General features: G+C 43.2%; 1 protein-coding gene across 3 annotated transcripts in view; it reads left to right on the plus strand.

Moving 5' to 3' along the window:
• The window catches only part of DSTYK (dual serine/threonine and tyrosine protein kinase), a 69955-nt gene that overhangs the window by 21660 nt on the left and 25638 nt on the right, over positions 1 to 22657 (plus strand). For 2 of the 3 annotated variants that reach the window (XM_055234790.2, XM_055234792.2), the window contains exons 2-3: positions 2405 to 2793; positions 20672 to 21341. In XM_055234790.2, the coding sequence (XP_055090765.1) occupies positions 2405 to 2793; positions 20672 to 21341 (1059 nt within the window). The remainder of the gene's footprint in view (positions 1 to 2404; positions 2794 to 20671; positions 21342 to 22657) is intronic. The other variant, XM_055234791.2, reaches the window with a different exon arrangement.

The raw sequence follows: 22657 nt of genomic DNA on the forward strand, positions 1-22657 counted from the left end.
ACAAAACAAACAAATCTATGACATTAAGCCCTTGGTATGTGTCAGGCATTGTGTTGGGTGTTGAGGATGAAATAGGATGGTTCTTCCTGCTTTAGATGATTATAAACAGATAATTAGAATAAAGTATGGTAAGTGTTCTGCAGTTGAGAATAAGGTATGAAGGGACTCAGGACTGGCCTGTTGCTACTTTTTAAGTGGCCACACAAGCAATTGGCTGTGTCCTCTTGCTTTTAGGTTGTAGATCAAAAGAGTAGACTAGTTGTCTGGTGTTACACTCTTGTATTTAGTAAATACCCTTGCACAGAATTATATACTTAGTTAACTCTGTTGGTTTTTGAAAGGCACTCATCTCTTTCCCAGGAGAGTAGATTTGCTTGTTTCAGTGTCTGGTGTTGCTGATGTATATGTGCGGGCCAGGCTGATATCCTTATAGACAGACATGAAAAGAAGGGCCCTAATGAAATGCATAGAGGGATCTGCGTGAACACAGACCTCTTTAACCCTTTTGGTGTTACCGTTTGTGGAAGAGAAGGATGCTTGGAGATTTGAAATCGTAGCTGGGTAGGTTCACTCTGAAGTAGAACCACCTCTTAATTGATTCAGGCCTCTCTTGCTTTCAATTCTGGAAACAAAATAAATGGCCTACAAATAATTTAACGCAGCTTATGGTTAAGTGACTAAAGCAAATACAGTTTCAGTTAGTGCCACCAAAAATTTCAATTATGATGGATGTGTTTGGCTCAGGGATGGCCCTTTTGCAGCCTAAGAACTGTGTGTCTGTGCTTTTCTGAACAAATGCAGGAATTTCCTGAATCTTAGAGATAGGCAGACACTGATACTGAAGGAATAAGGAAGTGATATAGTTCAGGCTGAGAGTTTCAGTGAACTAATTTCGGGTTATTTTTCTCAAACAGAGATTCTCATTCTTTAGGAAGCTTGTTCTGTCTTGAACATTATTTGAATGTGTTTGGGGAAGTTATCCATTTAGGTTAGTAGTAGTTGCCTTGAAAGGAGAAGTTTTTTTGTTTGTTTGTTTGTTTTTTAGATTTTTATTTTTTATTATTTTTTGTACAAAACATCAGGGTGGTGAAAAACAGATTTTTTTAATTGACATATAGTAATTGTACATATTTATAGGATACATGTGGTATTTATAGGATACATGCGGTATTTCGATATGTGGGTAAAAATGTGGTAATGGTCAAATCAGGGTAATTGGGATGTCCATCAAGGAGAATGTTTTTGAAATAAATCACATCTCTTTCTAGATTTGCCTGGATTTTATCCTAATAGGCAGTTCTTTCCCTTTGTCCTATTTAGGGTCTTGTCTCCCATAAACAGAAGGAATGTGATTTGATTAGGAGGTATTGATGTTAATTGAGCACCCAATGTTTTAAGGAAACAGATGACTTGGCAGCTGGGACGTTGTCACCAGCTATCAGAGAGATGAACTGGAAAAGATTCTAGAGCTTATGCAAACTTGAATAACATTTCATTTTGTACATTTATACATTTTATACATTTATAGCTCATACATTTAGTAGTAAAATATGTCACAATGAAGAACATAAGCTAAAACCGCATATGGTAGATAATTTAAAAGGGCTCTATAGTGCTGTATTATGTGCTGCATGATGGCATCTTGGTCAACAAAGGTACAGTATTTTTAGCATACGTTTTCTATGTTTAGATATGTTTAGATACACAAATACTTACCACTGTGTTACAGCTATCTATAGTATTCAGTACAGTAACATGCTGTACAAGTTTGTAGCCTAGGAGCAATAGGCTACACCCTATAGCCTAGGTGTGTAGTAGGCTATACCCATACCACCTAGGTTTGTGTAAGTATACTCTGATGTTCACACAATGACAAACTTGCCTGATGATGCATTTCTCAGAATGTATGCCTGTTGTTAAGCAACACATGACTGTAATCTGTGTTCAAGTATTAGGTCTTCTTTCAGAAGGAAGGGTTTAATTTTGACACATTCAGTTATGTTTCTCCTTGGGCTCACATCCCAACTAGTGTAGTTTTTTCTGGCTTAGTTATTTTAATAATCTTGGTGTTTGTGATGGAGTCCTTGTAAACTCCTTAGGCTGTCCCTCCACTGAATGAAAAAGGAGCGGGGCGGGAAGATCAGGTCACTCCCACGTTTCTGGGTAGAAATAACAGTTTGCCTCTAGGGGGTGAGCTAGGGAAAGGAATTCTGTTTGATACGTGAAGAGCCTTTTCTCACTGGGGTTTTTCCCCTGATATGTCCTTCAACCAAGGTTCCTAGAAATTTCTCCTCTAGGACCTTGTCATCATCATGGGATTTCTGTGTGAGTCCCTCTCTCTCCCCTTCCTCACTCCTCTCTCTCTACTCCTTTCTCTTGCTGCACTCTCCCCTTCCCCAACCAGGCCAACTGAGCTGCATTTCCTTCCCGCCTAAGGAAGAGAAGTACCTCCAGCAGATTGTGGACTGCCTCCCTTGCATACTGATCCTCGGCCAGGATTGTAATGTCAAGTGCCAGCTGTTGAATCTGCTGTTGGGGGTGCAGGTGCTTCCCACCACCAAGCTGGGCAGTGAGGAGAGCTGTAAGCTTCGGCGCCTCCGCTTCACCTATGGGACTCAGACTCGGGTCAGCCTGGCGCTCCCTGGACAGTACGAACTAGTGCACACGCTGGTTGCTCATCAGGGCAACTGGGAGACCATCCCTGAGGAGGATCTGGAGGTCCAGGAGAACAATGAGGATGCTGCTCATGTTTTAGCGGAACTGGAGGTAACGATGCACCATGCTCTCTTACAGGTACCAGTCTCATACTTCTGTACCAATTGTATACATATATACCAGCTTTCCTTTTATTTTGACTTTCTAAAAAAGTAATTCGATGATATATAGTCTGAACTCTGATCAGCAGTGGCTAGTGGAGTCAGAGGAACATAATCTGGGAAGTTGAAAAACAAACAAGGCTGTAGCAATACCCATTCCTGCCTCTCCTTACCATGCTGCAAGGCCCTGAGTAGTTTGCTTGTCTCCTCACTTCCTTATCTCCGTTTCTGAAATGAAAGGAATATGTGATACTTGTATCTTAGCATGCTTTTACAGAATAATTGTAATCAAAGTTAGAAATCCTTTCTCATTTCGTAACAGGAAGATATTGCTTGAATTGTCTCTAGTTACCTCTTTCTAAAAGGAATGATAAGATGATGGATGACTATTGTTCTTATTAGAATTGAGACCAAGTGAAGAATTTTGTGGGTTCTTCCTTAGATCTAACCATTAATTTACTAAGTAGTACAGAGGATAGATCGTTTCTCCTACTTTATAAGGAACATAGGAATGTGAGGACAGGTCTGGCTCAGTGTAGGGAGACATGGAGATCCTGTTATTTGAAGAGTATCTTAGTTTCTCTCATAAACTCCCAAAGAGAGCACAGATCTGTGCCATCTCGTAAGATATCATATTGTCTAAGACTTTACACATTATCACTTAGGAAATACTTCTGTCTTGGTCTGCATTTCCTTTCCTACTGGATAGTTAGGACCAGGCTATTTAATTAGACCAAATGGGGATGTGACTATGGCAGGTTCAGGAGTGGATAGGGATAAAATAATTCAGCCATACTCAGAGTTTTACTCTTGGTTAACTGTGCCAGGAAGGATGGGCTAGTTTGGCAGGACGTGAAAGAGTGGTTTCTTCTTTCTTTCTTTCTTTCTTTCTTTCTTTCTTTCTTTCTTTCTTATAACCACTTCATCTACCCCACTTCTAAGAAGCTTAGTTTCTCAGTCAGTGAATGAGTCCTTTGGTTGTAGCCATGGCCTGTGACACTCTAGAAGTAAAAATTGTCAACTCATTTCCTTCCACAGTCCATATTTCTTTCATCTTGATAAATGCCACAGGGGGCTATGTAACAAGCCCCCATTCTCTCTCAGCTCAGTTTCAGTGGTGGTTTCCTGTGTTTTCAAACTGAGAGTTCACATTTCCTAGCTCCAGGATAATGTGAGGGTTTTTGAATAGCTCTGATAGTAACTCTGGCAGTAATCTTTGTATATTAACTATGGCATGTTCATTTGACCCATGAACTTCTTCACAATTCACAAGTATTTCATCCATCCATACACAGTCTCTCTGTAGTATACAGTCTTGGTCTAGTTCCTTCAAGCTTCCAATAGCTCAGTGGTTTTCAAACTTATATATATATTTTTTTCTTTTCTTTTTTTCTTTTTTGAGATGGAGTCTCTCTCTGTGGCCCAGGCAGGAGTACAGTGGTGCGATCTCAGTTCACTGCAACCTCTGCTTCCTTGGTTCAAGTGGTTCTCCTGCCTGAGCCTACAGAGTAGCTGGGACTACAGGCACCCACCACCACACCTGGCTAATTTTTGTAATTTTAGTAGAGACAGGGTTTCACCGTGTTTGCCAGGGTGGCCTAGAACTCCTTACCTCAGTGATCCAGCCGCCTCGACCTCCCAAAGTGCTGGGATTACAGGCGTGAGCCACCATGCCTGGCTACTTTTTTATATTTTAATTCACTGTAAGACATACATTTTCTTTCAGTACCTAGTACATATATACACATATACATTTGAAATATAAGTTTCATGAAATATTACTTTTGCTTTCTGCAATACATACGGATAATTTCTTCTCTCTTCGACTTCATTTTTTGAAAATGTTAGTAGCAACCCACTAAGTTGATGCTATGACCTGATAGATTATAACCTGTAGCTTAAAAAACACTGTTGGGCTCAGTGGCACACACTTGTAGTCCCAGCTACTGGGAAGACTGAGGCATGAGGATTGCTTGAACCTAAGAAGTTGTGTCCAGCCTGGGCAACATAGTGAGACCCTGTCTCTAAAAAAAATAATAATAATACTGTTAAATAGCAGAAGTGACTGCTGTTGAGTCAGGTGGTGATTTTCCCCATTCTTGCCTTTAATAACAATCCTGGAATGTGACAAAGCCATCTGCAGGAGAGGCAAATCATTTGACTTTTTTCTCTTAGTCCCTTCATTTTATTTTTTTTAAATTATTATTATTATTTTTTATTTTTTTGAGAGTCTTGCTCTGTGGCCCAGGCTGGAGTACAGTAGCGCGGTCTTGGCTCACTGCAACCTCCGCCTTCCAGATTCAAGCAATTCTACTGCCTCAGCCTACAGAGTAGCTGGGATTACAGGTGTGTGCCACCACGCCCAGCTAATTTTTGTATTTTTAGTAGAGATGGGGTTTCGCCATGTTGGCCAGGCTGGTCTCAAACTCCTGACCACAAGTGATCCTCCCGCCTCTCAACCTTGCAAAGTGCTGGGATTACAGGCGTGAGCCACCATACCTGGCCCCTTCATTTTATTGGTTTAAATTTCTAATGCTTGTCTGAGCACAGTGACTTACGCCTGTAATCCCAACACTTTGGGAGACTGAGGGAGGAGGATTGCTTGAGCCCAAACGTTCAACACCAGCCTGGGCAACCTAGTGAGATCCTGTGTACACACCTGTGGTCTGAGCCACTTGAAAGGCTGGGGTTGGGGGATCAAGTGTTCCTCCAACCAGTGGATGCTGCGGTCAGCTGTGATCGTACCACTGTACAACACTTGGGCAATAGAATGAGACCCTGTCTCAAAATATTTTTTTTAAAGATCTTTCTCTTCATTACTTTGTGGGTTTTTTTGTTTGTGTTTTTGAGATGGAGTCTCACTCTGTTGCCTAGGCTGGAGTGCAGTGGAGTGATTTTGGCTCACTGCAGCCTCTGCCTCCCGGGTTCAAGCGATTCTCTTTCCTTGGCCTCCCAAGTAGCTGGGATTATAGGCGCCTGCCACCACACTTGACTAATTTTTATATTTTTAGTAGAGATGGAGTTTCACTATGTTGGCCAGCTGGTCTCGAGCTACTGACCTCAAGTGATCCACTCCCCTCGCCCTCCCAAAGTGCTGGGATTATAGGCGTGAGCCACCATGCCTGGCCCTGAATTTTTTTTTTTTTAATTTCTAATGCTCATTTACTTTTGTTCCATAAATTGAGGTGATAGAAGAAAGTCACAGAAAGGAAAGTACGAGCCGTCCCCCCAAGTGCGTATCTGAGCATGTGTCTTCCCACTGAGAGCTCCCAGGGCCTACTCCTGGTGTGTGCTAAGCATGCAGACAGAGGGAACAACTGAGGAGACTACTTGGATGGGATGTTGAGTTACCAAATCAGCTTTCTCTCAGCATGGTTAAAAAATATATTCTCTCTCCTCTTGAGGAATTCTCTAGCCTCTCATCTTGTTTCATGTGGTTTGTGAGGCTTCCTTGGCCAGTGTTTCTCCAGATCTGCTTTATTCTCCAGTGGTTTTGATGTAGGCCTCGTACCAGATCCCTGTAGTTCGAAGTTTAGAACCCCTTGATGTTGAGTCTCAGAGGGCCTTGCAACCTTTGTGGAATCCAAGCACTGCCCTCTCACTGCAGCCCGGCTCCTGTCTCTGTTAGATACATCAGCAATGTCTCAGCTTACTGCTGGGGGCATTGCACAGCAGCTACCTGGAAGACTGTTCATGCCAGCGAGAATGAGCTTTTTGTTTAGCTCCAGTTATTTTTAGGACCAGTGAGTTAGCTGTAAACAGCCCTTCCATCTGATTTGTGAAGAGGGTAGTAAAGAAAGGAAACATTTAGCTAAAGGAAATCAAGATTGAATTAGGGGAAATGCAATGTTCATTTTGAACTGTCAAATTATCAAAGCAGAATTTCCCCTGCCCTCTTATACAATGGTCATTCTTCTAATACGTTATTTTAAAGTCCTCATAAATTAGCCATTTTCAGTTTGTTCCAGAATAGGCCAACTCACATGGACCCACACTGCTTGGTATTCCCACCTTTTTAATTCTGGATCCCCTGAGATTCTCAGTTCATAATTCAACAATAGAGGAACACCATCAAGCCATTAGTATCTGAAACCTCATTTAGTGTTCAAACATAGTCACTTTCCAATTGGCAGCACATTTCACCATTCACCATATTCACTAGTTGTGTCTTTATATACAAAAGTACTCCCCCTTCCCCACCCTCATGCTTTCCTTCAAGCACGTATATATGACACCTCCTTTTCTTTTTCTTTCTTCTTACAAATCTGATGGAACAGTTGTCTGCCTTAGAGTTGCTCAGTCTGATATATCTGTGTGTGGTTTTCTTTTTTTTTTTCTTTCCTATGAACACCTGTAAGAAAAGGAAGAAGCAGCAGCAGAAGTGAAACTTGCTCAGCCTGAGATGGGATTCCTGCAGCCTGGAGGTGGCATTTCGTTTACTGTGGCAGTTACATAGCTTCAGTTGATCTACTCTGATCAGTAGCCTGTTTATCCCCACCAGGTGCTTTTGGCCCTTTGGGCTGCCACATACTGACCTGGTTTTTGGCTCATGGTGTTATCTGGTGGGGTTTACTTCGGGGAACTTTTTTTTTTTTTTTTGAGATGGAGTCTTACTCTTGTCACCGAGGCTGGAGTGCAATGGCGCGATCTTGGCTCACTGCAACCTCTGCCTCCCGGGTTCAAGCGATTCTCCTGCCTCACCCTCCCGAGTAGCTGGGATCACAGGTGCCTGCCACCATGCCTGGCTAATTTTTGTACTTTTAGTAGAGACAGGGTTTCACCATGTTGGCCCGGCTGGTCTCGATCTCCTGACCTCAGGTGATCCGCCAACCTTGGCCTCCCAAAGTGCTGGGATTACAGGCATGAGCCACCGCGCCTGGCCTTTTTCTTTTCTTTTCTTTTCTTTTCTTTTCTTTTCTTTTCTTTTCTTTTTTTTAACCGTTTTTAACTCTAACCAATTGGAGTAGTAAAGTTTTATCTTTATAGTCCTCAACTAATAGCTAATGTGTTTTTTTGTTTTGTTTTGGCTTTTTAATTTTTGAGACAGGATCTCCCTGTGTTGCCTAGGCTGGGAGTACAGTGGTACGATCTTGGCTCACTGCAACCTCTGGCTCAAGCGAGTCTCCTGCCTTCTCCCAAGTAGCTGGGACTACAGGCGTGCATCACCATGCCTGACTAATTTTTATATTTTTTGTAGAGACGGGGTTTCACCATGTTGACCAGGCTGGTCCCGAACACTTGAGCTCAAGCAATCCGCCTGCCTCGGCCTCCCAAAGTGCTGGGATTACAGGGATGAGCCACCACGCCTGGTCACTAATTGTTTTTGTTTGTTTGTCTGTTTTGCTAACCTGTTTTTAACAAAAAGATATTGGTATTTTAAAATTTTCAGTAATTAATGCTTTTACAAGTCATAAGCATTATAAAGGATCTTAGAATGACAAGCTTACATAAAATTTTAACCCCAAATTTACTAAACACTGTTTGTTGCTAGAAAACTGGCTTCTCTCAATTTTTGTCTAGTTATTGGCATTTCAAGACCAGACTGGGCAACAAAGTGAGACCTCGTCTCTACAAAAAATTAGCCAGGTGTGGAGGCGTACACCTGTGGTCCCAGCTACGTAGGAGGCAGAGGCAGGAGGATCACTTGAGCCCAGGAGGTCGAGGCTGCATTGCACCTTGGGTGACAGAGTGAGACCCTATCTCAAAACACACACACACACACACACATACACACACACACCCCACAACATCTGTGGCTCATACCTGTGGTGCCAGCACTTTGGGAGGTTGAGGTGGGCAGATCGCCTGAGGTCAGAAGTTTGAGACCAGCCTGGCCAACATGGTAAAACCCTGTCACTATTAAAAATACAAACATTAGCTGGGCATGGTAGCAGGTGCCTGTAATCGCAGCTACTCAGGATGCTGAGGCAGGAGAATCACTTGAACCAGGGAAGCGGAGGTTGCAGTGAGCCGAGATCATGCCACTGCACTCCAGCCTGGGCAATAAGAGTGAAACTGTCTCAAAAAAAAAAAACAACAAAAAAAAACCCAACATTTGTTATACATTACTTACCTTTAGTTAGATACCATATTGTCTCTTGAGTATATCTAGGTTAAAAGATAAAAGTTGATAGGTAAAAGGTAGGAAAGACTGCTGAGTGAGATCCTCAGGGCAAGAAGATACTGTTGGAGGAGGGAGTCTATGGAATTGGGCCAAAAAATGGTCAATTCCAAGGGAAAAGAAACAAAGATCATTTATATGTACAGGAGAGAGATGAGAAATGATATTCTAGAGGTATAATTAAAATTTTAAAAACTCTTATTTTATGTGGCAAAAAAAGGAAACTGAAGTGATATATTTAAAAAGGATGTGGAAAGTTCAGGCAAATGCTAAATTATAAATTCTTTATGGCAGTAATCCTATTTTGTTTTTAATATCTCTCTCACCTTTACCCTAGCATGCACTAGCATACATAGTAAAATGTAACCATCCTGCATACATTGCTCTTTACCAAAAAACCTGAGAGTTCCTCTTATAGGCTAATATACCTACGAAGGATATGTGTGATTCAGAGGCAATAATTTTTTTTAATCCCTGTGCTCACTATAGTAACCTTGATAGCTCTTAAAAGAACAGCCTGGCTGGGCACAGTGGCTCACGCCTGTAATGCCAGCATTTTGGGAGGCCGAGGCAGGCAGATCGCTTGAGTTCAGGAGTTTGAGACCAGCCTGGGCAACAAGGCAAAACCCTCTCTCTACAAAAAATACAAAAAATTAGCTGGGTGTGGTAGCACATGCCTGTAGTCCCAGCTACTCGGGAGGCTGAGGTGGGAAGACCACTTGAGCCTGGGAAGTGGAGGTTGCAATAAGCTGAGACCATGCCATTGCACTCCAGCCTGGGTCTCTGTCTCAAAAAATAACTAAATAAATAACAACATCCTGTGTGGCCATAAAAAAGAATGAGTTCATGTCCTTTGCAGGGACATGGATGAAGCTGGAAGCCATCATTCTTAGCAAACTAACATAGGAACAGAAAACCAAACACTGCATGTTCTCACTCAATAGTGGGAGTTGAACAATGAGAACATATGGACACAAGGAGGGGAGCATCACACACGGAGGCCTGTCGGGGGCTAGGAGGAAGGGGAGGGAGAGTATTAGGACAAATACCTAATGCATGTGGGGCTTGAAACCTAGATGACGGGTTGATAGGTGCAGCAAACCATACCTATGTAACAAACCTGCACGTTCACACACGTATCCCAGAACTTAAAGTAAAAAAAACAAAACAAAATAACATCCTGAAGCTGAGGCTGTATTTTCTCAATTCACTGTCAGTGATTCATCTCTGGCCTTCCAGGGTTAGCTCTTGAGGCGAAAATCTGACAGCAGTCACAGTCTTAATCTTCTTCTTTTGTCTTCTGCCTTTGCTAGGATTCTACCTCTTTCCTGCACCAAATAGCTTCCTTTCTGTTTTTACTATCTCACATACTTGTTTGTTTCCTTCTGAGTAGAGGATGGATGGGGTAGGGAATCTTCCCTAATTCAGAGAGTCAGAGATTGAAAAGTATTGTCAACGGGCAGAAACTGTTGTTAGGACTATTAACAATATTTTCTTTTTGACTGCTATTGTGATGTCTCAGCCAATCCATAGAGGATATTATCTTGTTTGATAACAGAGCCTTTACTTTGAAACCAGCATATACTTATTAATACAGAACCCTAGCTAGAATTGTTAGGACCCCTGAAAGCTTCTAGTCTATCTTTTTTTTTTTTTTGAGACAGAGTCTCACTCTGTCACCCAGGCTGGAGTGCAGTGGTGCCATCTCGGCTCACTGCAAGCTCCGCCTCCCAGGTTCATGCCATTCTCCTGCCTCAGCCTCCCAAATAGCTGGGACTACAGGTGCCCACCACCGCGCCTGGCTAATTTTTTTTGCATTTTTAGCAGAGACGGGATTTCACTGCATTAGCCAGGATGCTCGTGATCTCTTGACCTCGAGATCCACCCGCCTTGGCCTCCCAAAGTGCTGGGAGTACAGGCATGAGCCACCACTCCTGGCCGCATCTAGTCTTTTATTCTACTTTCATAACTTCCTGAACACCAAATAAGACAGTGCTTGACACACAGTGGGCCTTCAATGACTGTTTAAACATTGTCTTTGTAGCTACACTGACCTGGATTTATATCCTGGTTTTGTCACTTAGCTGTGTCACTTGATTCCCTCATTTGTAAGATGGAGCTATAATTCCTGTCTTTTTTTTTTTTTTTTTTTTTTGGGACAGTGTCTCACTTTGTCGCCCAGGCTGGAGTGCAATAGCAAGATCTTGGCTCACTGCAGCCTCAACCTCCCAGGCTCAAGTGATCATCTCACCTCAGCCCCTGAGTGCCTGGGACTACAGGTGCATGCTACTATGCCTGGCTAATTTTTGTATTTTTTTGTAGAAATGGGGTTTTGCCATGTTGCCCAGGCTGGTCTCGAACTTCTAGGCTGAAACAGTCTGCCTGCCTCGGCCTCCCAAAGTGCTGGGATTACAAACATGAGTCAGTGTGCCCGGCCTATAATTCCTATCTTTTAGAATTGGTATGAGGCTAAAGTGAGAGAATGTGTTGAAAGCACCTACCACAGTGTCTGGCACATAGTAAGCCCATTTCCTCCTCCCTTTTAATAAATCAGTGTCCTTGAGATTTCCTGCTCTTTCAGTCATCCATCCTTTCCCTGACAATCATCCACATTGGAACTCCTCCCAAAACTTAAGGCTTCTTGTTCCAACTTACTTATAGTTATTCTTCTACTCTTATTAGGGAGAACGTTCTTCATAATTCATTATGGCTTATTTTTGTAATAAAATGAAAGGAGAAAGCTATTGTAAAAGGTTAATAATACAGAAGTATATAAAAGTTGAAAGGTAAAGTTTTCCCTCCTTTCTCTTTCCCTCTTCTCCATTCTAGACAAAATATTTTGTCTCTCTCAATCTAGTAAGTGGCAAGAGAATACAATTCAGATTTCTACTGTTATCTGCATCAGTAGATACCTGGGTGTTTGACTGTCCATTAGGTAGAATGCATAGAGACCATTCAATATATTCTTATCAACTTGTCGGTTACCTAATCCATTGTCATTTGAGATAGAAGAGAGTTCAGATCCTTAAAGTCTTCATGCCTGTGAGTTGAGAATCAGAGCTAAAGCCTTTGCTTTGGGGTGTTTGGGATTATAAATATTCTTCTACTTTTAGCATGATGGTCTCATGCTTTCTCTGGCTATTGAGGGCTGTGACTGTGATTCTGTTTTTTCTAAGTCTTATATCTGGCCTGAGTTACACACTGATGCTTTTACTAGGTAGGGAGATAAGCTCGTATCCATTCAATGTTGACTACTGGGATAAAACTCTGGTTTGCCTTCACATTGATCCCTGTTTCTTTGAGGCATGTTATAACCTAGAAACATGTTATAGCCTGTTTGGTTGCAGCTCCCCCTTGGAAAGCATATGTACCAACAAGAGTCAAGGTATTTTCTTTTTTTTTTTTGAGATGAAGTCTCGCTCTGTTGCCCAGGCTGGAGTGCAGTGGCACGATCTTGGCTCACTGCAACCTCCACCTCCTGGGTTCAAGCGATTCTCCTGCCTCAGCCTCCTGAGTAACTGGGATTACAGGTGCCTGCCACCATGCCTGGCTAATTTTTGTATTTTTAGTAGAGATAAGGTTTCAGTATATTGGCCAGGCTGGTCTCAAACTCCTGACCTTAAGTGATTCACCCGCCTTGGCCTCCCAAAGTGCCGGGATTACAGGCATGAGCCACCACACCCAGCCAAGTCAAGGTATTTTCTATACAATAACAAAAATAGGGAGGTATTTTACTTAATATGTAATTAATATTTAAGAGTGATGGTTCAGGGAACTATTTAGAAATGAAAAAGAATCAGCCTTATGTGAAAACAAACAGGAGAAACCTTTCAAATGCCCCATGAGAATGTCACGAGAGAACTAGAAGTAAAGTAGCTAGAATATGGGGACAAGGATAGAGGTCAAGGCTGTCCAAGGGCAGGACAATTATTAATATATAGTTGTGTACTTTTCTATGTGATGTGAACCTGAGGATTCAGAACTCTAGAGAAAGCAAAGACATCTGCTACCTACCAACTTTAGCCTGCGTACATAACTGTTTTCTGGCTTTTTGTTTGTATGTTTGTTTATATTTTAGAAATAGGGTCTCACTCTGTTGTTCAGGCTAGAGTGCAGTGACATGATCACGGCTCACTGTAACCTCAAATTCCTGGGCTCAAGGGATCTTCCTGCCTCAGCCTCCTGAGTAGCTGGGACTATAGGTGGATATCACCATACCCGGCTAATTTGTTTTATTTTTTGTAGAGATGGAGTCTCGCCATATTGCCCCGGCTGGTCTCGAACTCCTGGGCTCAAGGGAATCTTCCAGCCTCAGCCTTCCAAAGTGCCAGGATTACAGGCATGAGACACTGTGCCAGGCCACTGTTTTCTGTTTGAATTATCAGTTAGTATAATCATCCTTTGTTATAATAGAGTTTTAGTAATGTGCCATGAGCTACGGAGTAAGTATTCTTCACCTATAAGAGTCAGTATTCTTAGGAACGGGTCAGCCTTCGTCAGTGATTGAGTGATTACTTCTTGGCATTTAAAATAATGTCACTGGCTGGGCACAATGGCACATGCCTATAATCCTAGCACTTTGGGAGGCTGAGACAGGAGGATTGCTTGAGCTCAGGAGTTTTAAGGCCATCCTGGGCAACTTAGTGAGACTTTGTCTCTACAAAAAATTTAAAAATAAATAAAATAGGCCGGGCGCGGTGGCTTATGCTTGTAATCCCAGCACTTTGGGAGGCCGAGGCGGGCGAATCACGAGGTCAGGAGATCGAGACCACGGTGAAACCCCGTCTCTACTAAAAATATAAAAAATTAGCCGGGCGTGGTGGCAGGCGCCTGTAGTCCCAGCTACTCGGAGAGGCTGAGGCAGGAGAATGGTGTGAACCCAGGAGGCGGAGCTTGCAGTGAGCCGAGATTGCGCCACTGAACTCCAGCCTGGGCGACAGAGCGAGACTCTGTCTCAAAAAATAAAAAATAAATAAATAAAATAAAATAGTGTCATTTTACACTTTATACCCAAAACAAAACCAAAGAAGTATATTCTGGTGTTTGTAGAGTAGCAAGCTCCTTTCTATTGCATTTCTTTTTTCATTCTTTTTTTTTTTTTTAAGACGGAGTTTCACTCTTGTTGCCCAGGCTGGAGTGCTATGGCATGATCTCGGCTCACCGCAACCTCCGCCTCCTGGGTTCAAGCAGTTCTGCTGCCTCAGCCTCCCGAGTAGCTGGGATTACAGGCATACGCCACCACCCCGACTAATTTTGTATTTTTAGTAGAGATGGGGTTTCTCCATGTTGGTCAGGCTGGTCTTGAACTCCCAACCTCAGGTGATCCGCCTGCCTCAGCCTCCCTAAATGCTGGGATTACAGGCGTGAATCACTGCACCCGGCCTCTATTGCATTTCTTAATCGTGCCAAGAAAATGGGTGGTAACAGATCAACTTCTGTAAATTCCACGGATTTATGCAGAATGCATTCTGCAAGAGAAATCTCTTTAGGAATTCACTGTGACTCAATATAGGAATTATGGGTTACTGTCATGATTCCTTGAGATTCTTTTTACTTGATTGAGTTAGGAGCAAAATGCTTACTCATTGCTTTATTTTTGGAGTAGAGGCAAATGCAATTTCAGATAAATGTGTGGGATAAAATGTGCGGGATGGGAGTTGAAAGAAGATTTTACATATGCCGATTGAAAGTGGCTTTGAGCATCATTTCTTCATTAATTCATTCCATGTTTATTTATTGGATGCTTACTAAGTGCCAGGCACTGTTCTAGGTGCTAAGAAGGTATGTAGCCATCCATGAAACAGTCTGAGGTCAGACTTCCTTCTCAGGTGGCCATGCTAAGGCCCGTAACAGCTCTGGCTTATCCTCTTTATATTAATTTTTATTTTTTCACTCCCTGTCTCCAGGAGACAGTGTTGGCTTCCTTTTTTGTTTATAACCGTCAAGCATGAGTCATCCCTTCACTGAGTATTGCAGAATCGCATATCACATTCCAGCCTAATTTGTACTGCTGCCAGGGTCTCTGCCAGCAGCTCTTTGCCTATCTTCTGATAATCATGATACTCAGAGCAGTGAGACCAACTGCACACGTTGGTCAACTGGGGAAGGGAGAAGAGAGAGCATGATACCTGTTTTCTATCCATTTTTGTTTAGTACAAGGTATATTTAGGAACGGGCAGCTTCAGGCTGGGCGTGGTGGCTCACGCCTGTAATCCCAGCACTTTGGGAGGCTGAGGCGGGCGGATCACGAGGTCAGGAGATCGAGACCATCCTGGATAACACGGTGAAACCCTGACTCTACTAAAAATACAAAAAAATTGCCGGGTGTGTGCCTGTAGTCCCAGCGACATGGGAGGCTGAGGCAGGAGAATGGCGTGAACCTGGTAGGCGGAGCTTGCAGTGAGCCAAGATCGCACCACTGCACTATAGCCTGGGCAACAGAGCGAGACTCCATCTCAAAAAAAAAAAAAAAAGGAATGGGCAGCTTCTTTGTGGGTGCCAATATATCAGGCCATACTCTACCATTAGAAAGCCCAAAATCCATGGCCGGGCACGGTGGCTGCTGCCTGTAATCCCAGCACTTTGGGAGACCAAGGCGAGCGGATCACCTGAGGTTGGGAGTTTGAGACCAGCCTGACCAACATGGAGAAACCCCGTCTCTACTAAAAAAACAAAATTAGCCCCGCGTGGTGGCGCATGCCTGTAATCCCAGCTACTCGAGAGGCTGAGGCAGGAGAATTGCTTGAACCTGGGAGGCGGAGGTTGCAGTGAGCCAAGATTGTGCCATTGCACTCCAGCCTGGGCAACAAGAGTGAAACTCTGTCTCAAAAAAAAAAAAAAAAAAAAAAAAAAAAAAATTAAAAAATAAAGCCTGAAATCCCTTTTTTTTTTCATTTTTTTTTTAGACAGTGTCTCACTCTGTTGCCCAGGCTAGAGTGCAGTGGTGTGATTCAGCTCACTGCAACCTCCACCTCCCAGGTTCAAGTGATTCTTATTCCTCAGCCTCCCAAGTAGCTGAAACTACAGGCATATGCCACCATGCCCAGCTAATTTTTTTTTTTTTTAAGACAGGGTCTCACTCTGTCACCCAGTCTGGAGTACAATGGCATGATCTCGGCTCACTGCAACCTCCTCCTCCTGGGTTCAAGTGATTCTTCTGCCTCAGCCTCTTGAGTAGCTGGGACTACAGGCTTGTGCCACCACGCCCGGCTAATTTTTGTATTTTTAGTAGAGACGGGGTTTCACCATATTGGCCAGGCTGATCTTGAACTCCTGACTTCGTGATCCACCTGCCTCAGCCTCCTAAAGTGTTGGGATTACAGGCATGAGCCACTGTGCCCAGCCTAATTTTTGTATTTTTAGTAGAGACTGGTTTTGGCCATGTTGGCCAGGCTGGTCCCGAACTCCGGCCTCAAGCAATCTGCCCACCTCAGCCTCCCAGAGTGCTGGGATTACAGGCACGAGCCACTGCGCCTGGCTTCCAAAATCCATTTCTTTAATAATGAATTTACACCTATGAGCAAATAAAGTCAACTGGTCTCTTAAAAACAGTATTGGGCCAGGCATGGTGGCTCACGCCTATAATCCTAGCACTTTGGGAGGCCGGGGCAGGCAGATCACCTGAGGTTAGGAGTTCAAGACCAGCCTGGCTAACATGGCAAAACCCATTTCTACCAAAAAATACAAAAATTAGTTGGGCGTGGTGGCACATGCCTGTAATCCCAGCTACTGAGGAAGCTGAGGCAGGAGAATCACTTGAAACCAAGAGGCAGAGGTTGCAGTGAGCCAAGATCGCACCACTGCACTCCAGCCTGGGTGACAAAAGCGAAACTCCATCCCAAAAAAACAAAACAAAACAAAACAAAACAAAAAACCAACCACATTGGTCTTACAAATGGACTTGGCAGCTTTGGCTGATGTTTCTGTTGTGCACACAAAATGGTCCTTTGAGGAAAACCTGAAAATTTATTCTAGAATTTTAAGACAATCCATCAGAAAAAACAAACAAAATTTTTCCTGAAATTTCTAAACAATACTTTGGTTTTGAATATTTAGGCTTTCCTTTCATAAGTTTGATTGGTTGATTTATATCTTTTAAAAAATATGTATTTAGGGCAGCTTTGTAATATAAAAAATATTTCCACCTATAATTCTTTACTTTCATGTAACTGTTTTCTTTTCTTTTCTTTTTTTTTTTTTGAGACAGTCTCATTCTGGAGTGCATGGTGTGATCTCAGTTCACTGCAGCCTCCGTCTCCTGGATTCATGCAATTCTCCTGCCTCAGCCTCCTGAGTAGCTGGAATTATAGGTGTGCACCACCATGTCCAGCTAATTGTATTTTCAGTAGAGACGGGGTCTCTCCATGTTGGCCAGGCTGGTCTTGAACTCCTGACCTCAAACGATCTGCCCACCCCAGCCTCCCAGAGTGCTGGGATTACAAGTGTGAGCCACCACACCCAGCCTAATGTAACTGTTTTCCTTTCTTGGGATTCTTTTCAGTCTTTATCTCATTGTTATATGTGATTATAATGTTGTCATTTATGTAGTTGTATGTTCTATTTTAAACCTTAAAATTTGTTACTTACCAACTTTTTGAATATGCCTGACTGAAATGATTCATACTGTAGCATGTGTGACTCAGGGTAGTGAAAGGGGGTTTGTTTTGAATAGCAAGATGAGCATCAGACTAGTCTTCCAACCAGAAAACATTCCATGCAACTTGAGACACAGATGAAACAGCAAATTTCTTCTTGGCTTGGGGTTGGATAAAGAGTAGATTGACTTATGTAGTGTTTGCTAAAATGACAAATGGTGAGATGCTAAAAGCACTTTGAGCATTAGGGAGTTCAAAGTGGCCAGGCAAATTAAAGTTATGTGACCTACCTGAGAATATAGCATAGTTCTTTGTGAGAAAAGAAAGTGAGATATTTGTGCTTTGTTGGGAATAAAAAAGATTTTAAAAACTCAAACAAGGCTGGGCACAGTGGTTCACGCCTGTAATCTCAGCACTTTGGGAGGTCAAGGCGCAGATCGCTTGAGCTCAGGAGTTCAAGACCAACCTGGGCAACATGGCAAAACCCCATCTCTACCAAAAAAAAAAAACCAAAAAAGAATGAAAATTAGCTGGGTGTAGTGGCTCACACCTGTAGTATCAGCTACTCGGGAGGCTGAGGTGGGAGGATCACTTGAGCCTGGGAGGTTGAGACTGCAGTGAACCTTAATTGCACCACTGCACTCCAGGTTGGGCAACAACACAAGACCTTGTCTCAAAAAAAACACACAAACAAACAAAAAAACTTTTATCAAAAATACCTACTGCTCATGCTGGGTGTGGTGGCTCACACCTGTAATCCCAGCACTTTGGGAGTCTGAGGCAGGTGGATCAGTTGAGGTCAGCAGTTCAAGACCAGCCTGGCCAACATGGTGAAACCCCATCTCTACTAAAAATACAAAAATTAGCCGGGCGTGGTGGTGCTTGCCTGTAATCCCAGCTACTCGGGAGGCTGAGGCAGGAGAATTCACTTGAACCCAGGAGGCAGAGGTTGCAGTGAGCCGAAATCATGCCATTGCACTCCAGCATGGGTGAGAGAGTGAGACTGCATCTCAATCAATCAATCAATAAACCTGCTGCTCAAATAGGGTAAGAAATAAAAACAGCATAATCATCTGAAAGAAACAAAATTGTGTATCTTTTAGGCTTCAGACAAAGTAAATATTCAACATCTGATAACTGTTAAGGACACAAACTTGAGCATATTTGTGTTGAGTTCTTTTATAACTCTAAAATATGCTAGAATTCTGTGGAAGATTGATTCTGAGTTTGCAGACCCTTGAAGACATCAGGAGTCTGTATACCTACAATGGTAATATATTAATATGTGTGAGTCCCTAGTTAACCTTTTACACCTGGAATGCCAGGCAAAGTAGACAATGTCAGAGACACAGAGGAACAACCTATGCAATGGATGGAAATGCAGTAGATGGACATATGCTGTTGTATGTTTGGAACCTTCACAGGAAAGAAGTAGAACACAAAGTGGAAAGTGCAGACTAGGCAAAGGACCTGTGGAAGGTTTGTTTCTAAACCTCAAAGATCTTTTTTTTTTTTAATTGAGACGGTGTCTTGCTTTGTCACCCAAGCTGGAGTGCAGTGGGGTGATCTCAGCTCACTGCAACCTCCGCCTCCCGGGTTCAAGCCGTTCTCCTGCCTCAGTCTCTGGAGTAGCTGGGGCTAGAGGCGCCCACCACCACACCCGGCTAATTTTTGTATTTTTAGTACAGATGGGGTTTTGCCATGTTGGCCAGGCTGATCTCAAACTCCTGACCTCAAGCGATCCTCCCGCCTTGGACTCCCAAGGGCTGGGATTACAGGCATGAGCCACTGCGCCCAGCCTAAAGATCATTCTCGGAACTCACTTTAGCAAATTGAGTATTTCAGTTAGGATTAGGTTCAATTGTGAGTAACAGATCATCAAACAAACAAACAAAAAAAAAAAACCAAAACTCAGGAACTTAAAGATAGAGTTTTTGGGGTTTTTTTTTTCTTCCTTACATGAAGTCTGAAGCTAGGTAACTGAGAGCTGGTGTGGCAGTTCTGTGATCACTAGAGACCTACGCTCCCTCTTTCTTTTGGTGTTATCATCTTTAGTGCTGGCTTCCACCCTCAGGTTTGCCTTAGGGCTGCTGAGTGATCACTGCTGTTCTAGCTGTCACATCTGTGCTCCAAGCAGGAAGAAGTACAAGGCCAAAGGACATATTTCCTGGTAGAATCCACCCCCTGTACCCTAAAGGGCTTTCCTGGAAACCCCACCCACTTATTGGATACCCCTATCTGTAAAGGACGTTGCCTTCCCTTATAACATGGAGACTAGATATTGGATAGGCAAACCTTGGTCTCTGCCATGCCAAGTGATCATATTCCTAAAGGTATTACTTAGACTTAGGTGGCTAAGACTTTGGGATACCTACAGACTCAGAATAGGACCATAATAATGTTTGGTGAACCTGGCTTTTCGTTTCCTGCTTAACTGATTAATTCAACAGTATTTAGGACTTACCACATGCTAGGCACTGGAGCTACAATAGTAAGCAAAATAGACCAGTCCCTGCCCTCAAAGAGTTTACAGACCCATGGGGGAAAGAAGGGTTTTAAAGAAGTGGATTATAAATATGTTGAACCTTAAGAAAAGGGAAGTAAAGTGTGCTTGGTTGGGACTGTGTGATAGGAAAGGCTCTATAAGGATATGTCATAACATATACATCGAAACTTAAAGGATGCTTAGGAGTTAGCCAGGTCAGAATGGCAGAGATGGAGGTGTCAGAGGAGAGCAAGAGAGGGAGGAGTGCCCCAGGTCGACTCACTCCCAGTCTGATAATTTCCATTACAATTCCTTTTTCCTCCATTATTTGTCTTAATTCTTCATCAAAGGGAATCAGTGGGTATGTCTAAGCAATAAAGGAAGGCAGAGATCAAATTTTTTTTTAATCTGATGGCTAAAGGGGTTGCCATCCTTTCTACTTCTTTGTTTTTTCACTCTCTCTAGATGAGTGCCTGCCTTCATAGGCTGCACCAGGGAGTGTTGGTAACTGAGGAAGGAGGTGGATCAATGGCTGGGGATCTGAAGTCCGATTGTTCCATTGTAGATCAGGATTTTGGTCTCAGTGTGGGACTTTGGGGAGACAGGATTGGTTCTGACCCTGAGGCACTGATATATGACCGCCTTCCCCTTCCAGGAAGTGGACGTTGTGGTAGCACCATGCCAAGGCCTCCGGCCCACAGTGGATGTTCTGGGTGACTTGGTGAATGATTTCTTGCCTGTGATAACCTATGCACTCCACAAAGATGAACTCTCTGAGAGGGATGAGCAAGAGCTTCAGGAAATCCGAAAATATTTCTCCTTTCCTGTATTCTTTTTCAAAGTGCCGAAACTGGGCTCAGAGGTAATAGACTCCTCAACCAGGAGAATGGAGAGTGAAAGATCACCGCTTTATCGCCAGCTAATTGACCTGGGCTATCTGAGCAGCGGTCACTGGAACTGTGGGGCTCCTGGCCAGGATACTAAAGCTCAGAGCATGTTGGTGGAACAGAGTGAAAAGCTGAGACACTTGAGCACATTTTCTCACCAGGTGTTACAGACTCGCCTGGTGGATGCAGCCAAGGCCCTGAACCTGGTGCACTGCCACTGCCTTGACATCTTTATTAACCAGGCATTTGACATGCAGCGGGACCTGCAGATCACTCCCAAACGTCTGGAATATACTCGAAAAAAGGAGAATGAATTGTATGAATCATTGATGAATATTGCCAACCGAAAGCAGGAGGAAATGAAGGATATGATTGTTGAGACACTTAATACCATGAAGGAGGAACTTCTCGATGATGCTACTAACATGGAGTTTAAAGGTAGGTCCCAGAGAGCTTGTTGAGGTGCTGGCACGGGAGGAGTCTCTAACCATTTTCTAGCTGGAAATTGAGAACATTAATTCTTAAGGTTAAAGGAATCTCAGGGTAACTTCATCCACCCCACTGTTATCAGCAGGAGCCCACTATTTAGCCAAGGTGGCCTCTCTTGCTCTCAAAGATCATCGTGGAAGATTCCACCCTCATTCCTTCCCAAGAACATTAGCTCAACTTTTGGTAAATTCATCCTAATAGCTCCCTAATCTCCACTTTCTGCCTGTACCCCCTCAACCCCTAATGGAGCTGGAGAAGAGCTGCTTGGAGAATGTTAGTAAATTGTGCTTTAACCTTTGCTCCTGCAGAATGGCTCATGCGTCTTTATTGGTTCTTTTTGTCTCATGGTCTCATTTCCTTTCAGGCTGCTTCTGAAGCCCAAATCAGGAGGATTTCCCGAAGTTGTGTTTTTAGCCTTTTGACAGTCCTATTCTTCACAAATGGCTACTAACAAAATTGGGTGAAAGTGATTGGTCAGGTCTTTGGTTGTCTGAGATGCTGCTGATTTTGTATACTGACTTTGGTATAAACCTCTATGCAAGATTAAAATGACATGGTTTGCACGTTACCCTTTAGAGTCTCAGTTGTGAGTATCCTAATCCCTTGGGAGGCTTTCTGAAAATACAGATGCTCAAGACCACTAAAGATAACTGCAGACTTACTCAGGATTTCTGACATGGGACCCAACATCAGTATTTTTAAAAAATAATCTCCCTAGGTAGATTCTGCTTATTTCCTTTTTCTAGATGAGGGACTAAGGCTTAGAAAGATTAAGTAATTTGCCCAAGGTCACACAGCTAGTAAATATTAGAGGCAGGATTTGAATCCAGACAGTCTGATTCCTGAGCCCATATTCTTAATTTCCGTCCTTTACTGCTTCTTAATCTGTTTCCAGTTACTGATGCCACCTTCTTCCTGGTACCCACCTTCAAAACCTCAGCATGGTCTTGAATCGTCTTCCCTTGGCTAATCAGTTGCCAAGTACTGATTAATTTTTTTTTGAGATGGAGTCTTACTCTGTCACCCAGGCTGGAGTGCAGTGGCGTGATCTCGGCTCACTGCAACCTCCGCCACCCGGGTTCAAGCAATTCCTCTGCCTCAGCCTCCTGAGTAACTGGGATTACGGGCATGCGCCACCATGCCTGGCTAAATTTTTTTTGTATTTTAGTAGAGACGGGGTTTCATCATGTTGGCCAGGATGGTCTTGACCTCATAATCTACCCGCCTCGGCCTCCCAAAGTGCTGGGTGGCGTGAGCCACCACAC

The sequence above is a fragment of the Symphalangus syndactylus genome, chromosome 19, assembly GCF_028878055.3.
Source record: "Symphalangus syndactylus isolate Jambi chromosome 19, NHGRI_mSymSyn1-v2.1_pri, whole genome shotgun sequence".
Taxonomy (NCBI): Eukaryota; Metazoa; Chordata; class Mammalia; order Primates; family Hylobatidae; genus Symphalangus; species Symphalangus syndactylus.